This window comes from Chrysemys picta, chromosome 1, assembly GCF_011386835.1.
Source record: "Chrysemys picta bellii isolate R12L10 chromosome 1, ASM1138683v2, whole genome shotgun sequence".
Taxonomy (NCBI): domain Eukaryota; kingdom Metazoa; phylum Chordata; order Testudines; family Emydidae; genus Chrysemys; species Chrysemys picta.
Window position 1 is genome coordinate 214,713,746 of NC_088791.1, and position 22,354 is coordinate 214,736,099.

At 40.4% G+C, this 22,354-nt stretch overlaps 1 protein-coding gene across 12 annotated transcripts in view; it reads right to left on the reverse strand.

Annotated features, from left to right (window-relative positions):
• Positions 1–4: 4 nt before the first annotated feature.
• CNKSR2 (connector enhancer of kinase suppressor of Ras 2) overlaps positions 5–22,354 on the reverse strand; it is a 366,844-nt gene continuing 344,494 nt past the window's right edge. For 8 of the 12 annotated variants that reach the window (XM_008170199.4, XM_008170196.4, XM_008170200.4 and 5 more), the window contains 3 exons: positions 7,190–7,213; positions 5,410–5,606; positions 5–2,494 (listed from right to left, as the gene is read on the reverse strand). In XM_008170199.4, the coding sequence (XP_008168421.1) occupies positions 2,279–2,494; positions 5,410–5,606; positions 7,190–7,213 (437 nt within the window). In that variant the 3' untranslated portion in view covers positions 5–2,278. Of the gene's footprint in view, positions 2,495–5,409; positions 5,607–7,189; positions 7,214–19,147; positions 20,324–22,354 lie in introns of those variants that run through there. The other 4 variants (XM_024106894.3, XM_005281515.4, XR_010596212.1 and 1 more) reach the window with 3 other exon arrangements.

Genomic DNA, 22,354 nt, shown 5'->3' on the forward strand with positions numbered 1-22,354 from the left:
AATATCCATTTAAAAGCTAAATTTATTTTAGTTCATCTTGCACTGTTCCCGTTCTAGCCTGAAAGTTAATACAGTAAAAATATATCTGTCCAAGAGCATTTAGTATTCTATTAAGAGAAGGCAGCATAACGAATGGGACAAATGTTCTCCTCTCTTTCATGCTAGACTATCTTAAATTGTAATGTTTAATTTTCACCTTTTACAGCAATCAAGCTGACTTTTCTAAAGTAAAGTGCAGGCAGAATAGCTGTTGCATAGCAACGGATCTACATTGTCTAAACTGCCTTAGTTTCAACAAAGAATCAGCTACGTGATGTGCATATACATCCATCAGATATAAAGAATTTTTATATGAATATATTTACTTTTGGTCCAGTAAAACAATAACAAGAGTGTAAATGCTTGGAACAATAGTACAATTCATTTCAGATCAAGCATTTTTTGTTATGAGAAATATACAAAACCTCACAAATTTAATATACAAGTCAGTACCCATGCAGTAAATAAATGTCCAGTTTATACAAACAGATTCTTCTAAATGATACAAATATTACACTGGATTCAGAATTCCGTACAAACATTAATACATGATTCGTCAGCCATGTTGACTTGAATTAGAATTATTTCAAATGGGCTGCAGAAAGGCCACACCTCTGTACAATTGTGCAAAATCTGCAAAACATTTGCAATCCAAAATGCAATTAAAAAAAATCTGAAAACAAACAAACAGAGAGACACTCCTCCTTTCTTGCCTTCATCCCAACAGCAAAGATCACTACCAGTAAATATCCGAGCTCTTAAAGTTTAAGTACATTCACTGAGCTGTACAGGCAATAGTCTAAAGCTGGTTCAGTGAACAACACATGGTAAGGACTACTAATGGGTGCTTTTCCATTTGCCAGGAGTATTATCAAACCATGTCATGACTCTTAACTTCTGCAGCAAAACATTAAAAAGCAGCACAAATATTTTGTCATGCTCTGTTCACTTTTCATAAACAAGAAGCTGGTAAAGGATAAATACATGATTCAGGATTTTCCTCCTCCATGCCCATTCCAGGGCATGTGCACAAGTCTAAGTAAATGCTTCACTCCTGTTCCCTGGGTTGTTTCACATGTAGCTGAAATCTTATGTAAGTTTAAAACATTTTAATTGGTTTGTGAACTCAACAGAAGCTGGAGACATCCGTTCCTCTTCAAAAGCAAAACAGAGGCTTTTTAGTTGTCACTAGTTTTTCAGATTATATTCTTGACCTTGTTAATATCACATTTTTCCTGCATACACAATGTTGAATTTAACAGGTTAAGAAACAAGTAGGAGATTAGCTGAAAAATCCTATTTACTCCCTCTCTGCCATGTGGGAGTTGTCGAAGTGTTTCAGATTGAAAGCAGTAAGTTGGAATCCTTTTCTTTAGCTACTTTTTTTGGATGAGTTAAACATCCTTAACAAGCATGATTGAAGTCTGATTGCTGTCATTGCAAAAAGCTGCACATGAACCTGATACCATCAGTGCAAAAGCAATCATATTATTAATAATAAAGAATCAACAATAAAATTAAGGGGGGATAACATACAATTTGGTCTTAATTAAAAATACAAACAAACAAAAGAAACTCATTTGCACTGATGATAAACCCGTATTATAGGTCTCTTACAAACCAGCTTTAAAAAGCATGTGATAGTTAATACCTGAACTTTTGATACTTGAACTTGTGTCAGTGATTTTTTTTGTTTGTCCTTATTTCTTTATCTAATTCTTGTCTGTTTTCATCAAAACTCAGCGATGATCACCGCTTTACCTTTTTGTCTGTCACTTAAGAAAATTCCTAGAGTTTTTCATTAAATATAAAAAAATGTTTTATTTTCCACATAATCAAAATAATACCTGAACTCCAAAAATGTAATGCGACACTGGAATTATATAGTATAAAATTATATTTTTAAAGAGATCAACTGACCTTCAGTCACAAACCCCTGATCCTCTAGAGCTTTCATTTCAAAGCTCGCCATCTTCCAAAATTTATTTTTTTAAATATATTTTTATTTATTAAAAACCATGTTCATTTGTTTTGCACAAGCTAAACACAAGCTGAGCATTGGTAGCATAAAAATATACAAATTCCCATTACAATGGAATCATGGACCATGTAAGGTTTACTTCACACAGCTTAGTAACATTAAAATATAATTTACCAGACCTTCCACATATTGATAGAAAAACTACTTTTGCACTGAGTAAAAGATTGGAATGTAGCAAATTGACAAAAAAGAAGACACTTATACATGCGTTTCAATGTATGAATGGGTGTGTGCTAAAGAGGCTATAAGTGCATCTACTTCAGAAGAGCCATTTACAGGGTCCCTTGGGGTACTGTTTTGACAAATATCCAAGAAGAGATCAAGGTACATTTGTTTCCATTCTTGAAAGTCTTTAGATGTCAAATCTGGATTATCGAGAACCTTATCTATAATGGCTACCTCTCCTTCTCTGGCCTGCAAAAGAAAAAAGAACAAAGAGTGATAAATTACTAGCAAGAGTATCTCATAAATGATGAGCAACTTAACAAAAGGGCAAGCACATGTAAGACACAAAGGCATTAGAAAGAGGGGGCATAGTGAGCCATTGATTTTAAGCCTCTTGGGGTCTACTTAAAAATGATGTCATACATGGGTCAGGGTGTTGGACATCACTTGGGTTGCAGAGTTTCCCTTCTTATTACCCCTTGATCTGTTATGTAAAAACAAATCCCTTGCTATTTACTATTAGCAGCTTTAGTTTCTAAGAAAATGTTTCACACTCTAAAGTGCCATCTGTTGACTTTTCTTGATTTCGTAAGAAATACTGTGTTAGTGTGTGGGATGCAAACAGATGGCCTGACATCAATCAGTACAGGGAGGCTTTTCAGCTGTGCTCCTCACTGTGGCATCTGAGCACTACACGTGAAAAAATAATAAATAGTATATGGAGATATGCCTATCTCATAGAAATGGAAGAGACACAAAGGTCATCAAGTTCAGCCCCCTGCCTTCACTAGCAGGATCAAGTACTGATTTTGCCCCAGATCCCTAAGTGGCCCCCTCAAGGATTGAACTCACAACCCTGGGCTTAGCAGGCCAATGCTCAAACCACTGAGCTATCCCTCGCCTCGAGGATGTTTTAATTAGATAACTGCTCTTCATTAAAGATCATAAATATATCTAGTAGGCCCGATACTCTGGCCCAGTGCAACTTCCTCCCAGCGTAAAGGATATGTCTACACTGATTCGCAGCACGGGTGGACAGGCTTGCGACGGCTTGAGATGAGCGAGCCCGCTAAAGATAGCAATGTAGAACTTGCACCACTGGTGGTGGCTCAGGCTAGCTGCCTGAGCTCAGATCCAAGTGTACAGCCAGGCTTGGACTTGAGTGGCTAGGCTAAGCCACAACATCCACACTGCTATTTTTAGCATGCTAGTTGGAGCTGAGCTAGCATGTGTCTGTCTACTGGCTCTGGGAATCACACCTCCCAGCTGCAGTGTAGACATACCCCTGGGGCCAGAACCTGGCCGGATCTCCTCCGCAAGTTCAGAGCCAGAATAGCCCACTTGTACCCTATTCCCCTGCTGTCTGGGGTGCACATGGGTGAAGAAGGTGTGTGGCGGCTCTGTGCTATGCTCTTAACAATCCCTGGCTCTTGAGGGGCCATAGCCAGCAGGTGTAGATCAGAGCAGGCTCCAGGTTCCCTTGCAGTCACTCCACTCTACTGCAGCCAAGGGCAGCTGGATGCAACAGAATCAAGCCTTAATAATACAATTATCACCGAGGTATACAGCCCGAGGCCTTCCCTATAGTAGTGATCTGTTCATCAACAACTTCTCCTTTACCGTTTATTCCTACAGGAAGCCTCAGGGTCCCCACTGCTAATTGATCTGTTCCATGATAACTGTAAACATATGCTAAAGCTTTCATCCATTTTGGTAAGGGTGATGGATGTAGTTAAAAAAACAACAGCCTGTTCTGTCTTTGACCTGATACACTTGAGGCTGGTACCAAGAAGTAATACATTTAAAATATTATTAACATGTATAAAGCAATCTTCATGTTTAGAGTGCTTTGCAAACAATAGCTTATTAATGTTCCCCAGAGTAGTTGCATATTCATTTTGGAGATAGGCAAACTAAGGCAAAGCTGAGATTAGAAATAGGAACTCCTGCTTTCCAGACCTGTGCTCGTACAACCGCACTGTGCTTCCCGGGTGCTGTATTAATAAATCATGGGTATTCTGTACCTCCTTACTACTAGTCAGTGAGTTTGCACCTTCCAGGAGGAAGGACAGTCTTGTGATTAAGGCACAGGACAGGAAGTAGAAAACACTTGGTTCTGTTTCTGGCACTTTCCCAGACTTCCTGTGTGAGACTTTGGGAAAGCCACTTGAAAGCCGTACTTTCCCCCTCTAGGTCCCGATTCTGCAAAGTGTTATGTATACATTTAACCTTACATACTCTGAGTAGTGCTATTGCCTTCAATGGGATGACACTTACAGTGAGTAAAGTTAAGCCTCTGTGTAAGTCTTTGCAGGATCAGGCCCGTATTGAATGGAGATAATACTGTTTAAGTGCCTCTCAGGGGGGTTGAAAGACTCAATTCATTAATGTTTGTAAAGCACTCTGAGACGAAAGCTGCTACCAAAGGCCAATTTATTTAGTATCTAGTGGCTTAAAATGTAGTAAGTTAAATTTAACTGGGCCTCAAGGAAGACCCAGCATAAGAGTATCTATTGCTTGCTGTGCTTTAAAGGAACGTCCCTGGTGTAATCCGGAATAGCATGCACTGCGATAACTTTGTGATGATCAAGGGGCTAGACAAGGTGGTTAAAACTTCAAAATACAAATGCTCTGTTTTAAATATAGGGCCATTATTACAATATTTGTATGTATCATTACGGCCATTTATGTCATAAATCTTTGTGCCACCTTCAGGCAGAAAACAAATGTTTAATTCTTTTCTAGACAAGCTTAGTAATCATCGAGCAGCAACATTGTAAATAAAACTGCCACTTTCCAAATGATTGACCTTAATTAAGCTTACTCTCTGGTAATGATATAGCACGTTTAGCTCAGTAAATAAAAATGTTTTTGGGAAAAAAGGGGGATTAATACCTCGTCTGAAAATTTCAGATCAAATCATGTTTAACTAAGTAGGGCAGGAGCTCACAGAGATTTTATCTATTGAGAAATAAAACGGATTCCTCCCCCCCACCCCAAGACACTTTTTCTCGGCTCTGAGAACAGCATTTTCCCATGTCTCTCTTTTGTTCTTTTCACACACAAGATTCAGACTGCCCTCCAGCTAAGTACAGTTAATCTTTGAATACAATATAATAAGATCCGACTCTTTGGTGGGATTTCCCCACCCTCTATTATCTCACCTTTAAAGTGCTTTTCAGAATTCGCAGTTGGTGCAGTTTTTCATTGACTACTGGATCGCTACATCTTTTTATAAAAAACTTCTTGTACTCCAGCTTGGTGGAAATCCGGTATTCTCCTAAAGGAGACAGATTGGCCTGCTCCAAGGCTCTGTACAAATCTTGCAAGGAGTCTGCTGGCTTTTCTTCTACAGTTTCAGCTTAAAAAAACCAGGAAAAAAAAAACCCAAGAGAAAGGAACAGTGTATAATTAACATGGTTATTAAAAACCCATAAAAGCCTCCCTAAAAGCAGTATTTTTAACAAACCCAGAAAGGGATCATTTCACATATAGGGAGAGTATTCCACATCTGCCAAAATCCGCCCCCCCTCAAAAGTATTGCAAGTCAAACGCTACCTAAAGCTATTTTTCTCTCTAATTATTGCTTATGTAAATCACTTCTAGATACGGTACTTTTCAAGAGAAACAAAAGCAAAACTTTTGACAATACAAAGCTTTCTACAAAGCAGAAGAAAAAGATTACAGGGTATAAGTTTACTGTCATAATAGACACTCTAATTACAATTAACCATAATAGTAAATTCATAAGCTATTACAAGAAATGGGAGCAATAGGAGCAGCCTACCAAATGAGAAGGAACTTCAGGTGAGAGATCCGACTGAAAAATAATCAGGGGAAGGAGGTTTAACATTGTCTTGGTTTTTTTTTTCCCTTTAGAGGATACAAAAAGGATCTCAAAAACAAAGTAAAAATGTGCTGCAGTTCAGGAGGCGGCATTTCCCCTAGGATTTGGGGGGGGGGGGGAAGGGGGAAGACTGTTTCTGTTTTGCTTCTTCAATTGACATTAAATTTTCTCTCTCTTTTGTCCCTATTCATGCACATGTGAAAAAGTAATGTATGGAGTCACCTGTACTATCCTTTGCACTACACTAATTCCTAGAGGTTCAGCTTAAATTGGGGTCCTGTTGTGTTAGGAACTGTACAAAGGGTACATCTTCACTACCCACCGGATCAGCAGGTAGTAATCGATCTATTAGGGATTGATTTATCGCATCTCGTTTAGACGCGATAAATCGATCCCCAAACTCGCTCCTCGTCGACTCTGGAACTCCACCAGAGCAAGAGGCGGAAGCAGAGTCGATGGGGGAACCGCAGCTGTTGATCCCGCGCAGTGAGGACCCAAGGTAAATTGATCTAAGATACGTTGACTTCAGCTATGTTATTCTCATAGCTGAAGTTGTGTATCTTAGATCGATCCCCCACCCCAGTGTAGACCAGCCCTAAGTAGACCAGACACAAACGGGTGGGAGAAAGGATGAGCTATTAATTTTGCCTCACTGATTCTCCTGCACATATTGTTTAAAAAAATATTGCCTGTGAAAGCACTAAAAGATAAGATGGCATTAGAGAGAGGAGACCTCATTTCTTCCCTGTCAGTAGTGCATGTTTTCCCACCTGAACCTAACCTGCCAATCTCCTCAACCAGCTTCTGAAAGAACCGCTTGTCGGAATGAGATGGTCATTCAGACTTAAGCACATGCCTGACTTTAAGCACACAAGTTAAGTGCCTTAAACGTGAGCACTCACATGCTTAAGTACCCTGCTGAACTGGGGCTTCAGACATTAGCTTTTCTACTAACACTATGGACAAGGATGCTAACGGTGCTAATGGTGACAGCAGCTTTCTGGGGGGTAGATACATGCCAACCACAAACTGGACTGAGACCAACTACTTATTTCACAGAGGCTAAACAAACATCACACAGTATAGTAACTACTCACCTGGGTCAGTTTCAAACAGGGAAGCTAGAGAGAAAAAAAAACTGTCTCCCAGAATAATACTTACATTTATAGAACGCCTTACATGCTCAAAGCACTTTACAATCATTAATATCAGCAGAAATCCTCAAAGACACGCAGTCCTTTGACTCTTCTGTACATTTCTTTAATCGAATAGTAATTTGTCAAGCACACGTTTTGTTTTAATCGTCCTATACGTGAGGAAGGATTACAGCTCTTCAACTGAGAGAGAGGTTGTGGCTTTGAAAAGAGCCTTTGGGTCGTTGCATGTTTTTCCCCTAGACTCTCTTACTATATAACATGCTACTGGGAGACAGTCACTGATTTAATCACATATGTATGTAGGCAACATTTAAAGACAAATCAAAATGACAAGATGCATCATCTTTTTTTTCCTTTTCTGTTATAAAAACTGTTAATGGTTAAAATAAAAGGAAAAGACTAAATAAGTGAATATGAATACACTGGCTCAAATCCTTTGTGTTCTTGATTTTTCTGCTTTTTTAGAAATGTCGCCAGGCCTCAATTTTAGAATTTCCATGAGACATTATAATGAAGAGGAACATTCGTATGGTCCGTGTATTCACGTTTGTTTGCATCTTCCAATGTGTAATTCTATCGATCTAAGGTGCTATCTTCATGGTATCTGAGTGATTTACAAAGAAATCTGGATAAAGCTAGCTAAATCTGACAGCATATTATTTTGTCTGTTTCTCCCTTCCTTTTCTCCCTTGTTATATAAAAAGTGGATCTTTCTCCAGTCTCTTTCCTCCAGCAACAATTTTTGTTTCATATGACCATGCTTTCTCCTCATGGGTGGTTAGTAGTTATTATGGGAAAACTATGCTGAAGAGATGAGTTTTTATAATTTAGCCTGAAGCTGTCCAGATTCAATGGCATGGTAATCTCTTGTGGCAGGGTGTTCTATGGCCTGGGGCCAGCCACTAAGAAATCTCTCAACCCTATCATGCATTTCACAAGTTACTGAAAATCCCAGTGTTCCCGATGAGCAATTAAGAGGCAGTCCTTGAAATGGTTTAGGCTTAACCCATTTAGGGTTTTGAATAAGAAGAGCAGTACCTTAAATTCACCTGTAACTCGGCAGTTCCAAAAAGCACAGGTGAAGTATTTGCATCAGCCTGTATTACTAAATAGTCAATCTGCCACTGTCAACATCAACTGAAGTTCTTCATGGCTGTCACATTCATGCTAAGATAAAGAATTATGCAGTAATTGAACCTAGAAGCCATCAATGAATCTGTGAAAGGGCCTGAGGGGTAAGTTGGGCAAAATAATTTCCATTTGCGGTTTCACTATCACCAGATCAATGATTTAAGATGGGGGGAACATCTTGGCTGGATGGAAAATGGTATATTTGGTAGCAGACGCTATCCTGATATTGGCAGCCATGAAGAGTCCAAAAGGCCCCCGTCTGCACCCCATCCTGACGACTGGCAGACAGATGTACTCAAAGGATAGTGGTATGGTGTCAGCCAATTCTTTGAAATATTTCCCCTCTATCCACATACCTCACCTCCATCTTGCTTGAGTTTACCTTCATCCAGGCACTGATATCACTTAGGGACTGGGGTAGTCATCTGTATTTTGGAGTAGGGCTGGGCTTTGGTGTGAAGGATTGAGCAGTGAGGAAAAGAGAGCCAGTGAGGTGGCTCTGAGCATTTAGGATTCGCTCTGCATTTAGGCCCCTTTGTTAGTGATGTCAGATACTTTTTTACTTTTTTAAATACCTAAATCTTGCTAAGGTTTCCAAAGACTTTAAAAATATACAAGCTGTGAAGGGATGGATTCTCTTTCCCTAATTATTCCATGACAAAGGGGCAAAGGATGAGGGACAAGAGTGACAGTTCATGGACAGTTAAATATTAACATGGAGGTCCAAGTCCTAACACATATGTTAGAGGGCTGAAGCCATTTTTCCCCTCTGTGGGTTCCTAAAAGAAAAGTTCCTGAGGGAGGGTAGGCAGAACTCCCTCTTCTCCTTCACTTCCTTTCCTGAGGGCAACCATGGTAACATCCATGTGGTAGCAGTTGTCATGCTGTTGTAGATGTTTGTTGTTTGGTTGCTGTAACTCTGTACTAACCCTCTTGCACGGTGTGAATTTGGGTATGAGTGGAAGATTGTCCCCTTCCCCACTCAGCTATCTCCTTTCCCTTCTATTTCTTTTTTGTCTGCATGGCAGGTGTGGTTCTCTGGAACTGTGGTGGGGGCTGGGAGTTTACTCTCGGAATTGGTTCCTATGATTAGAAGCTCCTGATCTCACAGATTGAGAGACAGAGTATTTCTAAACTGCAGTGAGACACCTGCGGCTGATTCGGGCATGCAGGGCTCTGGCTGTGGGGCTGTTTAATTGTGGTGTAGACATTTGGGCTCAGGCTGCCGCCCAGGCTCTGGGACCCTCCTAACCTCTCAGGGTCCTAGAGCCTGGACTCCAGCCTGAGGGTCAACACCACAATTAAACAGCCCTTTGGCCTGAGTCCTGCAAGCCTGAGTCAGCTGGCATGGGCCAGCTACAGATTTTTAATTGCAGTGTAGATATACCCTAAAGGACATGGTACCCTAAAAGCATCATGATTTGAGATTAAATTAAGAGTGTCACCCTTTTAACTTTGATCTAAGCTAGCTCATGGTTAAGTGACTGGGTTAGTAATACATCCATTTGCCAATGGAAGGCCTCAGCTGGGGCTGTAGCTGTCTGATATGTTGCACTAGCATTACAGTTTCTTTAAGGAAGAATCAGGCCTCCAGGGATACCTGATTCAGATACAGAACAGATTCTGAAGAAGGGCTGTAGGCCTAGAGGGATTCACAGACTGATTTTAGAATGGCACCACAAACATTAGGTTAAGTATCAGAGGGGTAGCCGTGTTAGTCTGAATCTGTAAAAAGCAACAGAGGGTCCTGTGGCACCTTTAAGACTAACAGAAGTATTGGGAGCATAAGGAAACATTAGGTTGTTATTCATTATTCTGAGTTGGCGCCTGTGTCCCAGACTGCGTTTCTCTAGCCACTTGGCTCCTCTGAAAAAATGGTTTTAGGATTTCCATACACTGATGAAGGTGAGAGTCCCTAATCTGGAACACGGATTGTTATTCCTGGCCGCATCCATTTCTTGAGCAGCTTTTTCACTTGGGTATAGAACAGCCCCACATGTACTTTGCGGCGCACTAGGCCTAAATTCTATAGCAAAGTCTCCAATTGATACACCAGAGTGGTGCTAGTCTGTGACAATGAAATTTCTGCTGCAGATTCAAGTATATTCAACATCGGACATTTTTTATTTAATTAAAGGTAAAACTGAATAATACTCAGCACAGAAGCAGCTGCATTATTTTGATATTCAAGGTGGAGGTTTTTTGCAGCTGATGAGGAGAAAGTTCATAGAATCATAGAATATCAGGATTGGAAGGGACCTGAGGAGGTCATCTAGTCCAACCCCCTGCTCAAAGCAGAACCAATTCCCAACTAAATCATTCCAGACAGGGCTTTGTCAAGCCTGACCTTAAAAACCTCCAAGGAAGCAGATTCCACCACCTCCCTAGGTAACCCATTCCAGTGCTTTACCACCCTCCTAGTGAAAAAGTTTTTCCTAATATCTAACCTAATCCTCCCCCACTGCAACTTGAGACCATTACTCCTTGTTCATCTGCCACCACTGAGAACAGTCTAGATCCATCCTCCTTGGAACCGCCTTTCAGGTAGTTGAAAGCAGCTATCAAATCCCCCCTCCTTCTTCTCTTCTGCAGACTAAACAATCCCAGTTTCCTCAGCCTCTCCTCATAAGTCATGTGCTTCAGCCCCCTAATAATTTTTGTTGCCCTCCGCTGGACTCCTTCCAATTTTTCCACATCCTTCTTGTAGTGTGGGGCCCAAAACTGGACACAGTACTCAGATGAGGCCTCACCAATGCCGAATAGAGGGGAATGATCATGTCCCTCGATCTGCTGGCAATGCCCCTACTTATACAGCCCAAAATGCCGTTAGCCTTCTTGGCAACAAGGGCACACTGTTGACTCATATCCAGCTTCTTGTCCACTGTAACTCCAAGGTCCTTTTCTGCAGAACTGCTCCCTAGCCATTCGGTCCCTAGTCTGTAGCAGTGCATGGAATTCTTCCATTCTAAGTGCAGGACTCTGGTTGGGGCTTTTGGTACCACATCAAGGGATGAGAAATGATTTGAGTTAAAGACATGCAGATACACTTTGGGACTTTGGCAGTGCAATCCCATTTGTGAGTGATCTGAGTTTTGTGGGTTGGTGGGAGTTAACTAGTTTCCTGCCCCAGATATCCTTGTCAATAACCAGTTGCTCCATTATTCTTCTTTACATTATTTTCCCCAGAGTATCCAAGATCAACAGGTAGAACATTAGCTGGATATTGCTACTAAAATGGTCAGAGTGAAATAGTTACTATTGCTGATATTTACATAGCAGTATTAGGTTTCAGAAGTAACTCTTCATTGAGTTGAACAGGAGTAGGCCAGACCACTGAGAAGTATTACTGTCTGTTTGCGGGCTCGGGAAGACAACACTGAACCAGTGACATTCAGAGGGTTGTATATTCAATCCTATGGGTTAGAGCATGATTCTGTGGCAGGGGATAGATGTTATAGACAGAGTCACAGAAAACACAGAGCCCTGAGCATAGATTTCTCATCACCCTTCTAATCTCAGTCTCTAAAGTTTTGTTACTTTCTTCAGAAGCTTTCCATATTATTATTATTATATCAGCAGAGGTGACTTCTTATACCTTCCATTAGTCCTCCGCCACTAAAGGGGTCTTCATGAACTACAGACCTGTGAAGCTTTTGCAGTTAAGAAAGGTACCAGAGGAACTACAGATTACATCCAACACTATTAGCACACACATCATCTGTGCAAAGGTAACACAACACCATCAGCCCTCAACTTTGTCACTCATCAGACAACTTTGTCACCTTTTGAGGCTTGCAGGCTTTTAAGCACCTGCTCATCATATTTCTGCTGGTCTTCCCAATGTCACTAAGATTCCTTTCCTCATCTTTAGGTTCCTCTTTCCTTTTGGATTGCCAACCACCTGAGCATATCTTCAGTATTTTGGGGAAAGAGGGCTTTTGCAGTTGGTGAGGTCATCAAGGCAGTTGCCTCTTGCCATTTCCTTTTTGTGGCTACATTCCTTTTCTCAATTCCCCTCCACCTGTCTTCTATCCTCCAGGCTCCCTACATTGTTTTCTTCTTCAAAGAATTAAATGTTTTGCTTTGCTAACTTTGCTACTTGGTTACATGCTTCATCCAGCTATTCAGCCCCTCACACGCTTAGCCACTACTCACCTGTAATTAATTAACGATGCACTTGAACAAAATTACCATCTCCTGAAAACCCTGAGAAAGTTGAGCTATAGCCTTACTAGTTTCTATGTCAGAGAGTGAGCAAGGTGAAAATTATCAGTCTGAAATCCCTGTGCTCCACTGAAATCTCAACTCCTATTTTCATTCCTTTTGATGAGGTCACGCTCTCTGGCTGAGAAACCAGCTCAGCTGAGCTTTCCCAGGATCTTGGGGAGATAATTTTATTACAAAAAGGCACTAATTACATTATTAAACAGCTACCTCCCCCCTGGAAATCTCACATGATTTGCTTTGAACTTTACAGCAAAGCCTTGACAATTCATCTTTAGCACTTGGAAACTGACTTCATGAAAACTTCTAAGACCTTTTCGTGGCTGCTAGTGAGTGCCATGCCAGGGACAAGGGTGGGTTTCTGGGCACAGGTAAGTGGGCAGGTTGGGAGTATTAGATAAAGGAAGTCCTGAGCCTCCCTCCACCCCCATGCAAAAATTTCCCTCCTTCCTTGTTTGCATTCTTGACATTGAGGGCACATCCACACTAAAAGGTGTTTGTTGCCCACATGTTAAGCTAACACATGGTAACTAACATGAGGTAAAATCCCAGTGCAGACAAGGCACTTTGTAGTTGTCACATGTGTTAGCAGGTTGAGATAAACACCAAGTGTCTGGGATTTAGCTAATACATAGTAAGCAAACATGTGAACTGCTAATGAAGACAAGGCCTAACACATGATACCTGATCCCCTTATTCAAAATTCCCGAACCCTTGCTCAGTTGGTCAGCCAGCAGAAGCATCAGGATGTCAGGCTTGGAGTGTGGCAGGACCAGTATGAATAAGGCAATCGGAAAAAGAACATGGAGACAGGTGAGCAGGGTGAGGCAGCATTCTGCTTGGGAGCATCTTCTGGTGCGCAACAAAAGAAGGGCTGAGGGGAAAAAGCAGGGAAATGGGAAGGATCTCATTATGTTTAGAGAAGGGAGAGCAAGAAGGTATAAGGAGTGAAAAGGTGGGATTTGGTTGGGTTGGATGGATGGGAAGAGACACTGAAGAGAAGTAACTATTCTTCAGATTCTCAGGGTATGTCTATACTACCCGACGGATCGGCGGGTAGTGTTTGATGTATCGGGGATCGATTTATCGCGTCTCATCTGGACACGATAAATTGATCTGCGAATCAACGCCCATACTCCACCTCGGCAGGAGGAGTAAGCGGAGTCGACGGGGGAGCCGCGGCAGTCGACTCACCGCCGTGAGGACGGCCAGGTAAGTCGAACTAAGATATTTCGACTTCAGCTATGCGAATAGTGTAGCTGAAGTTGCGTATCTTAGTTCGAACCCCCCCGCTAGTGTAGCCCAGGCCTTAGTGCAAAATGCCAGGGTACCATAAATTCACCTTCAGTACTCTAAGGGTTACTGTTCACGTGACAGGGATCCTAAGATAAGTTTACATTACACAAAGGGGGGAAAAAAATCAAAGTTTATAATTCAAAGAAACGGGAATTTAAATAGTTTCTACATCTATTTAGACAGAAGACTGGCAGACAAAACTGGATATTTTCTCTCTCTCGATTTAGTCTAAGGGCATATCTATACTGCAATAAAACACCTGTGCCTGGCCCATGTCAGCTGATTCAGGCTCACAGGGCTTGGGCTGTGGGGCTATCAAACTACAGTGTAGATGTTCAGGCTCGGGCAGAAGCCAAGGGGAAGGGCCCAGAGCCTAGATTCCAGCCTGATCCTGAATGTCTACACTGTAATTTGATAGCACCGGAAAGCCCAAGTCAGCTGACAGGGCAGCCACGGGTGTTTTGATGCAGTGTAGTCATACCCTAAACCAAAAGAAGAGAACCACTCAAACCAGCGGAAGGTAACATTTTAGGAGGAGACTGCATTTGCACATGAAGTCATCTCTGTGAAGCACATTTATAAAGGAAGCCATAGTTAGATGGAAAATCAGCTCATAGTAGGAGAGCAATGTAGTTCCCATGAGAAAAGAACAATTGGCACATTGTTTAAGTACAGCACAGAGTAGGCAGGAGGTAAAATGAGATACCATTCTGGTCTGCATGGAAACCAAATGCTAATCAGCTGGTCAGCATGATTTAGGGCAGATTCCTCTATTAAAGTGCAAAAGGAAACCTATATCACTTATCACCTTCTTCTCTGCACTTACAGTAAAATAAAGGTCTGAATGTTATTTTGTTTCTTAAAATGAGCCCTTTTCAAAGGTAAATGCAAGCTGTGTTAATCTCTGGGCTTCTTTTGAAATTCTGCAGATCACTTTTCTTTGCGTCTTCCCTCCCCTTTTCGCCTTCTACCTCTCCTGCCCTCTCTGTTTCTTGCAATCCCCTTCCTTTTTGTTCTTCTTTCAAATTAGTAGGATGCTAATATCGAAACTTTATTGTTAAATTTATTCACCTAAATTTGGTTCATTGCTGATTATGTACTCTATGTATCTTATGACTTTTAAAACAAAACTTGTATTTGTGGATAATCTAAGCACTACCCAGATGTACCGACACTTTTTTCTTAACCTGTGTATTATATAATGTTTTAACATTAGAGCTGACACTAAGGCTTGGTCTACACTAAACCCCCAAATCGAACTAAGGTACGCAACTTCAGCTACGTGAATAACGTAGCTGAAGTTCGAAGTACCTTAGTTCGAACTTACCTCGGTCCACACGCGGCAGGCAGGCTCCCCCGTCGACTCCGCGGTACTCCTCTCGCCGAGCTGGAGTACCGCAGTCGACGGCGAGCACTTCCGGGTTCGACTTATCGCGTCCAGACAAGACGCGATAAGTTGAACCCAGAAGTTCGATTGCCAGCCGCCGAACTAGCGGCTGGGTATAGACGTACCCTAAGTCAGTCAACAAAGCAGAGATGAATGAGTGCTTCAGAGAGGCCTGTGTACTGAGAAGGGTTTGGGGGGTAGAAAAGAGTTTCCTAGAACTCTCACTGAATTATGGGAGGATTGCCCTTAAAAACAAGCTGCAATACACATTTCCAGAGTAAGTTTTAGCAGCTGGAGAATCAGAGGACTGGAGTATTAAGGTAACAGGCTACACCACTGCCTCCTGGGCAGAGGAAGTGTATCTGGGAGATTTATAGCCATGTCCTATTTACTCCTATTATGTAACCTTCAAGACAAAGAGGAAATTCTCAAGAAAGTCTGCACAGCAGAGCTCAATGGTACACTCATCATCTGAGACCTAGGGCCTGATTCTCCTCTTTTTGTTGGTGAAATTGGTTCCTTGAAATCAAAGGAGCTATAAAACTGATGTAAATAAGGGGAGAACCAGATTCCTAGTCTTTGTAGGGTCTGAGGTATATTAATCATATTGAAGTAACACCTTACAGGCCTCAGCCCCATTGTGGTAGGCACAGTACAAGCACATACCAATACTATCCCTGCCCTGAAGAGCGTACATTCTCAGGCTATTTAACTTCCAGTGCTTGTGATGCATCAGCTCAGAGGCATTAATGCCAGAAGGGTCCTTTATGATCACCTATCTGACCTCCTGCACATTGCAGGCCACGGAACCTGACACACAGCACCCCTAGGCCCTGGCTGAGTTACTGAAGTCCTTAAATCATGATTTAAAGACTTCAAATTACAGAGAATCCACCATTTACTCCAGTTTAAATCAGCAAGTGACTCATGCCCCACACTGCAGAGAAAAGCAAACACCTCGCAGGGTTTCTGCCAATCTGACCCGGCAATCAGTTAGACCCTGAGGATGTTGGAAAGACCCTCCAGCCAGACACCCGGAAAAGAATTCACTGTAATAATTCAGAGCCCTCCCCATCTAGTGTCTCATCACTGGCCATCGGTGAAATTTGCTACTAGCAGTCACAGATGGACCACATGCCACTATAGGCAGTTTAATCATACCATCCCCTCCATAAAGTTATCAAGCTCAGTCTGGAAGCCAGTTAGGTGTTTTGCCCCCACTGTTCCCATTAGAAGGATGTTCCAGAACTTCACATAAGTATGCCTGTACTAATGAGTGCAAAAAGTGCATAGAAAAAATAAAATTCAAATAAAAATAAAATTCCTAACAGTAACAAGAAACTGATGATTAGCAGCAGAATTTGTTGGCAATGACAAATATTTATAAATATATCCTTTACTATTTGGTTTAAGTGATTTACTTACATTATCTTCCATACGGCAATGTCAATTTAATTTTTATTTGCTTTTTTTTTTTTTAGTGCCTCACTGGGAAAATTTTACATAATGAAAGAGGCTCTCTTGTCAATTTCCTGTTTCTTTTCTATGCTACATGCTGAAATTAGTGTTTAATTTTGATGCAAACTGTTAAAGTGAAATAAACATTGCATTCACCATTACCATTTCCCCTGCAAGCTTCCTCTCATTCTCCACAGTTCAGGGACAAAGTAAAACCATGCCACCCTGAAAGACAGGTGAAGTATTCAGGGGACAGTGCAACTGGAGAGACAGTTTGTGTCACTGTATAGATGGGGGCACTGACACTTTTAAATGGATAATGATTTCCCTATGGATTAGTCCAGCAGCAACCATTTGGAAGCAATTATTTCTTCAGCAAAACATTCTTTTCATAAACTTAAACTGTAAGGGCACACGATGTTGCAAAAGGTTAAATGACAAATGGTAGGGACAGTTGGACATAGCTACATTACTCATCAGTCCAATTCGAGCGACACTCACTCTTGTACAACAGCAATATCTGTCAAGGTTTGTAGGGTTGGTACCTAACTAACTTTGGATAGAGTACCTAATCCTAGTACATCACCTGTTCGCTGAGAACAGGAACCCTACTCCACAGGGATCGTAAATGTCATATCTGTTATGCTTTACTTCCCTGGAAACTACAACACAGGGTGAAATTTCCAAAAGAGTTTAAGTCCAATTTTCATAAGCGTCCAACTCACTTCGGAGCCTCAAATCCATTTTCAAAAGTGTCTTAGGCACTTCTGAAAATTGGACTTAAGCCCTTTTGAAAATTTTACTCATAGGTTTTATTTAAACATGTCATATATGCCAATGTTCTTGCAGATTACCTGATAAAGGCACTGATGAGACCTCAGACTAATTAATCTGTACCTTAATTTACATTTTATTTATTTAAGGCATGACATTGCAAGATGTAAAGCTTGTCAGGTGCTGAGTGCCCTCAACACCACTGTAGTCTGTTCTCCTCTAAGCACCACCTAGGACTGGGTTCCTACATAGCACCTTTGGTAACAAACCTAAAACAACAACAAAAATTTAACAGCAATATACTCTTTACCACAGATTTCTTATGCAATTAAATGTCCAGATGCTGAATAAACTTTTGAACATGGAACGTGTACACTTTAACAAAAAACTTTCTCCCAGAATTGGTACCATAATCATGATGGAAGAGACATCTGTCCCATATCCATTAGGAAGAATACATGAGTGCATTCCCACAGGAAACGGAGTAACACAGCTTATGGACAAAGGGTATGCAGAGGCAAAGCTGGGTAATTTGCCAATGAGTAATATAGATATTTTTATTAAGCAGAAAATACCTTAAAAAACCCTAACCTAATGAATAAATCAACTGTCTTCATTAAAAAAACATTAACTGCCATTTTCCAAACTTTATTTTAAGGCATACAGAAAAAATATTTGACAAATGTGTATGCAATTAATGTCATGGGCTGCTAATTGCAGCCCTTCGGAATCCCTCTCAAAAATGGTAATGCTCATTCAATACAGTCTGTGAGAGGAAAAAATGAAGCTGAAGTTAAAATGCACAGTGGGGCAGATATATTAGCTCCTTATGGCCTTTGGCAAAAGCAGTAAATGAGCCATCAGTGGAACCCAAAATGGCAGCCAAAGGACATTTTAGATTCTTATCTTGGCTTCTGGTACTCTAATTCATTTCCAAAACATTTCATTTCTAACTAATTCTGGAGTTTAATGACAGGATGCAAAGGACTGGTTCAGGTTGCAGGGCATTCCAGCAAGGTTTTAACAATAAATCTTTCAGGTTGCAGAATCTTTATGCGCTTAGCACTGATTTATCGACACTGGCAGAGGCAAGTATTTCAAAGGCAACATTATATAAAGAGATGAATTCTGCCTTTGTCAAGTGTTGGAAAGAGCAGTAAATTATATTTAAAAATCAATTCCTAAGGATACGTGATTAATAAAAACACGGTGGGTTCATCTGTTTGGTCAACAGGCAAAAACTGTATCAATGTACAATTTTGTAAACAAGTAACAGTGGGCATACTTTGCTATAATAGGCATGTTCAGTTTCTTGATTGGTAACAATTAAAGATGTCAAAACTATGTTGTTAAATATATAGATTGACTTGTGACAGGCCCATTAATGTTAAATGGAAACACAATATGCATACTGATGAATATCCAACTAGCATATACGTCATAGTATACAGGATTTTTATTTTATAAAATTAATATTAAAACTATTATAGTTTTGTTACTGCTATAAAGCAGAGAGATGCAATTTTATTCACTGCACAATTCTTATTTGTGAGGAAAAAAGCATAGTCTACTTATATATAAAAGGGAAATATTTATATATAACTATATATATATATATATATATAATTTTATTGGTATTAACAGAATGCAATACCATACATTGAGCCAACAGAAGGAAAACATTTCAAAATACATTTTTAAAATATCTCTCCATAAGATAATATGAAATATCAAGTAATTAGCATTGACATTATTACAATACACCCGTAGCCAAATATATAAAGGAAAATCCACATTCTAATCACAGAGATAGAGGCAAACATTAACTCATAGGGGAGCCAGAACATAATGATAAATAACAATATTGGAATCTACTTTGAGTGACATCCAGACAAATACTGGCCCCAAAACAACCCCATGGAGTGCGAGTGCTATACAGAGAATACTTGACGCCTGTTCTGTGAGGCAGCATCACTCAAATGTAAGTCCTAGAAGATAAAGAGGATTTGTAGATTGTATCTGTGGAGTCTAATAAATCCCAGCATGAGGTATCTTCTCCATCACTGTCATCCAAATCAGTTTCAGTGTGCCCTCTGATAATTCATTATAAATCATTAAACATATATTAAGTCTCCAAATAGTTGGTACACACCTTGACTTGGAAGAATACACTTAATTTAGTATGATACAGCAAGTTAACTTCCTTCACTTATGTGAAGTACCTTAAGTTATATTAGCTTTCTCTGCTTTGCCTGAATGAAGTCACTGAAGTCCATATAAACAACAGGATTTTATAGTTACCATAGCTGATCCCTCTTTAATTCCTTGAAGTCTGCAGAACACAAATGTGTGTCATCAGAGCCCTTCCCCTGCCATGACCCTCTTCCCCTTCTGTTCTCCTATGCAGGGGGCAGTATTTTCTGCAACTGCGCTCCATGTAGACAGGATATGATTTTGTGCCTAGTCCCATTGTGGAAAGGATGCATTCTTCAAAAGACTGGTAATAGGTCTGCCCCTTTAACACTTTCCTGGAGTCCCCATATCCAGACATTTGGTTGTCTATGCTTTAAAATGTCTGTTCTCTTTTATAAACATCAAAGTTATTCAAGAAGAATTAAACTTTCTGAACGGAGGCCATTAGGTTGCTTGCAAGAGGCTGAAGTTGAGTCTCCGTCGTGCCAATTCTCTCCGATCTAAATTCTCTAATCATTAGTTTATCAATCTGAGTCCAATCAGTTCAGTGCCAAGAGAAGTGGATCCGATTTGGCATGGAGAGGTTCTATCAACTCTCGCAGTGTATTAGCCTAATATGATAAAGCAGTGATACAATATGATGAAAGAACTGTGACGTGCCATTATTTCCATATCATATTAGTATATTAGAAATACCAGCATGCAATCTTGATACAAGAGAAAATAGCAAATATGGCAAGATTTTCATAAGGTTTTAGCACTACAGTGCTTTTCTTGTCTGCATGCATGTGTGAGCCCAAGGACATGGCACTGTTTTGGTTTTATACTATGATCCTTCAGAGATTTCAGTTTCTGGTGCACACAAGCTATATAGGAGTGTGCTGTTTTGCATTTTCACTTTGCATAGACACTTAAAAAAACAGAATGAAGACCAATTAAAAGAAGATAAAATAAACTAATATATATCTACGTCCTCAGTGTAGTCTGGTTTAACCTGGATTAGCCCATTTGGCAAGCACTGGGAAAGGTCATGGGAGTGAGGGGGGAGGAGAGAGGGATCCACCCCATTCCCCTGAACGTACAGGGCATACAGAAACATGTCCTACCGACAGCTAATTATGAAAGAGCAGAAGTGGTGACATAAGGAGATCTGGCTCATTTCACTCTCCCAACTGGAGACCCAGTATTGTGAAGTTATGAATGGAAGATCAGAAATAGGGACAGGCCATTTCATTTTACCTGACTTTTAAACATATGATGTTAGTGTGGGTTCAAACATCATCACACTCTTGAAACTTATTGGGTCTGTGTTCTTAGAGGGGAAAATACTAGCATATAGTAAAATTATATAATTAGGGTTAAAACAGCTGCTTCAAAAGCCAGGCTGGCATAAATAGATACCATGTCTATTTTACTATATGCTGTATGTATTTTTATACACACACACACACACACACACATATATATACACATATACAAACAAGTTTTGCTTTTTAAATTTAATCACTCTGGGAAAGTGCACCTGGATTTAAACTACACAGAATAAAAAGGTTTGTGAATATAATCTAGTTTTACTAATATAGCCAAAATGTAATTTAATTGGTGAGGTTCACCCATCTCTTTTCAGGGAGAATGTTTTTCCCCAAAAGAGAACACCTAGGATGGGAAGAGGAGACAAGATCAGGAAGTTCCGCTTTTACACTTCAGCGTATAGCAGATCACCAGGGTTGAATTAACAGAAAAGAACAACTACCCCAACTAGGAAGGGAGCTATTAACAGAAATCCTGGATGGAAAGAATGATAGGCCCATTTAGTTCATCTCCAGTCTTCTCAAAGAAAAAAGCATCTCCCAATAGGTATAACACTGAAATGCTCTGGGGCTCCACATGGAGCTGCATTCTGTCCTTAAATTCTTTGATAGTACTATTTCACAACTAGCAATTGTGCAAGCTATTCTGTATGCCAAAGCGGAGGAGGAGAGAGGGGAAGGAGAACAGCTCACATGACAATAACCTAAGTATTGAAGTCTATAGGAGTTCTTACATAATCTATTGTCTGAAATAAGGAACACTTACCCTGCTGCAATTGCAAGTAGTAAAAAAAGGCAGATTTCAAAACTCGCATGACTAACAATCCATTTTGATCAGGTATATTAACACAGAATCCACTTTACTTCTGCACACTACAGGCTGATCTTGATTGTGTGTGGGGGGGTATTTTTTGGGGGGAGGGAGCAGGGAGGTTTGCTTGTGGGGGTGGGGAGTGAGTGGGACAGAAAAGGGAAACTTTTTCACCTTTGAGCCTGTTTTAAAACATTATGTAATATCGTCAACATTTAAAATAATATTCACATGGTCTTGGGTCTGCTGGGAAGGAAGGGTTAGGAGAAGACCTTCCATAGGAGTGGAATCTGCTGTTTTTGTATTGCACCATTATCTCTGAAATCTCACATAACTGGGTTCAGGATGTCAACTGGGATATCTAAGGAGAATGCTTAATTTTCCTGACATTTTACCAGAAATAAGTTGACTCTTTGGACTTTGTGAAATGCAGCAGGGTTCACTTACATTACAACAAGGCTGCATTAACTACTGGATATCTAAAATCAGTTCTTTTATGTACCCTAAGTAAGATAGCTGGG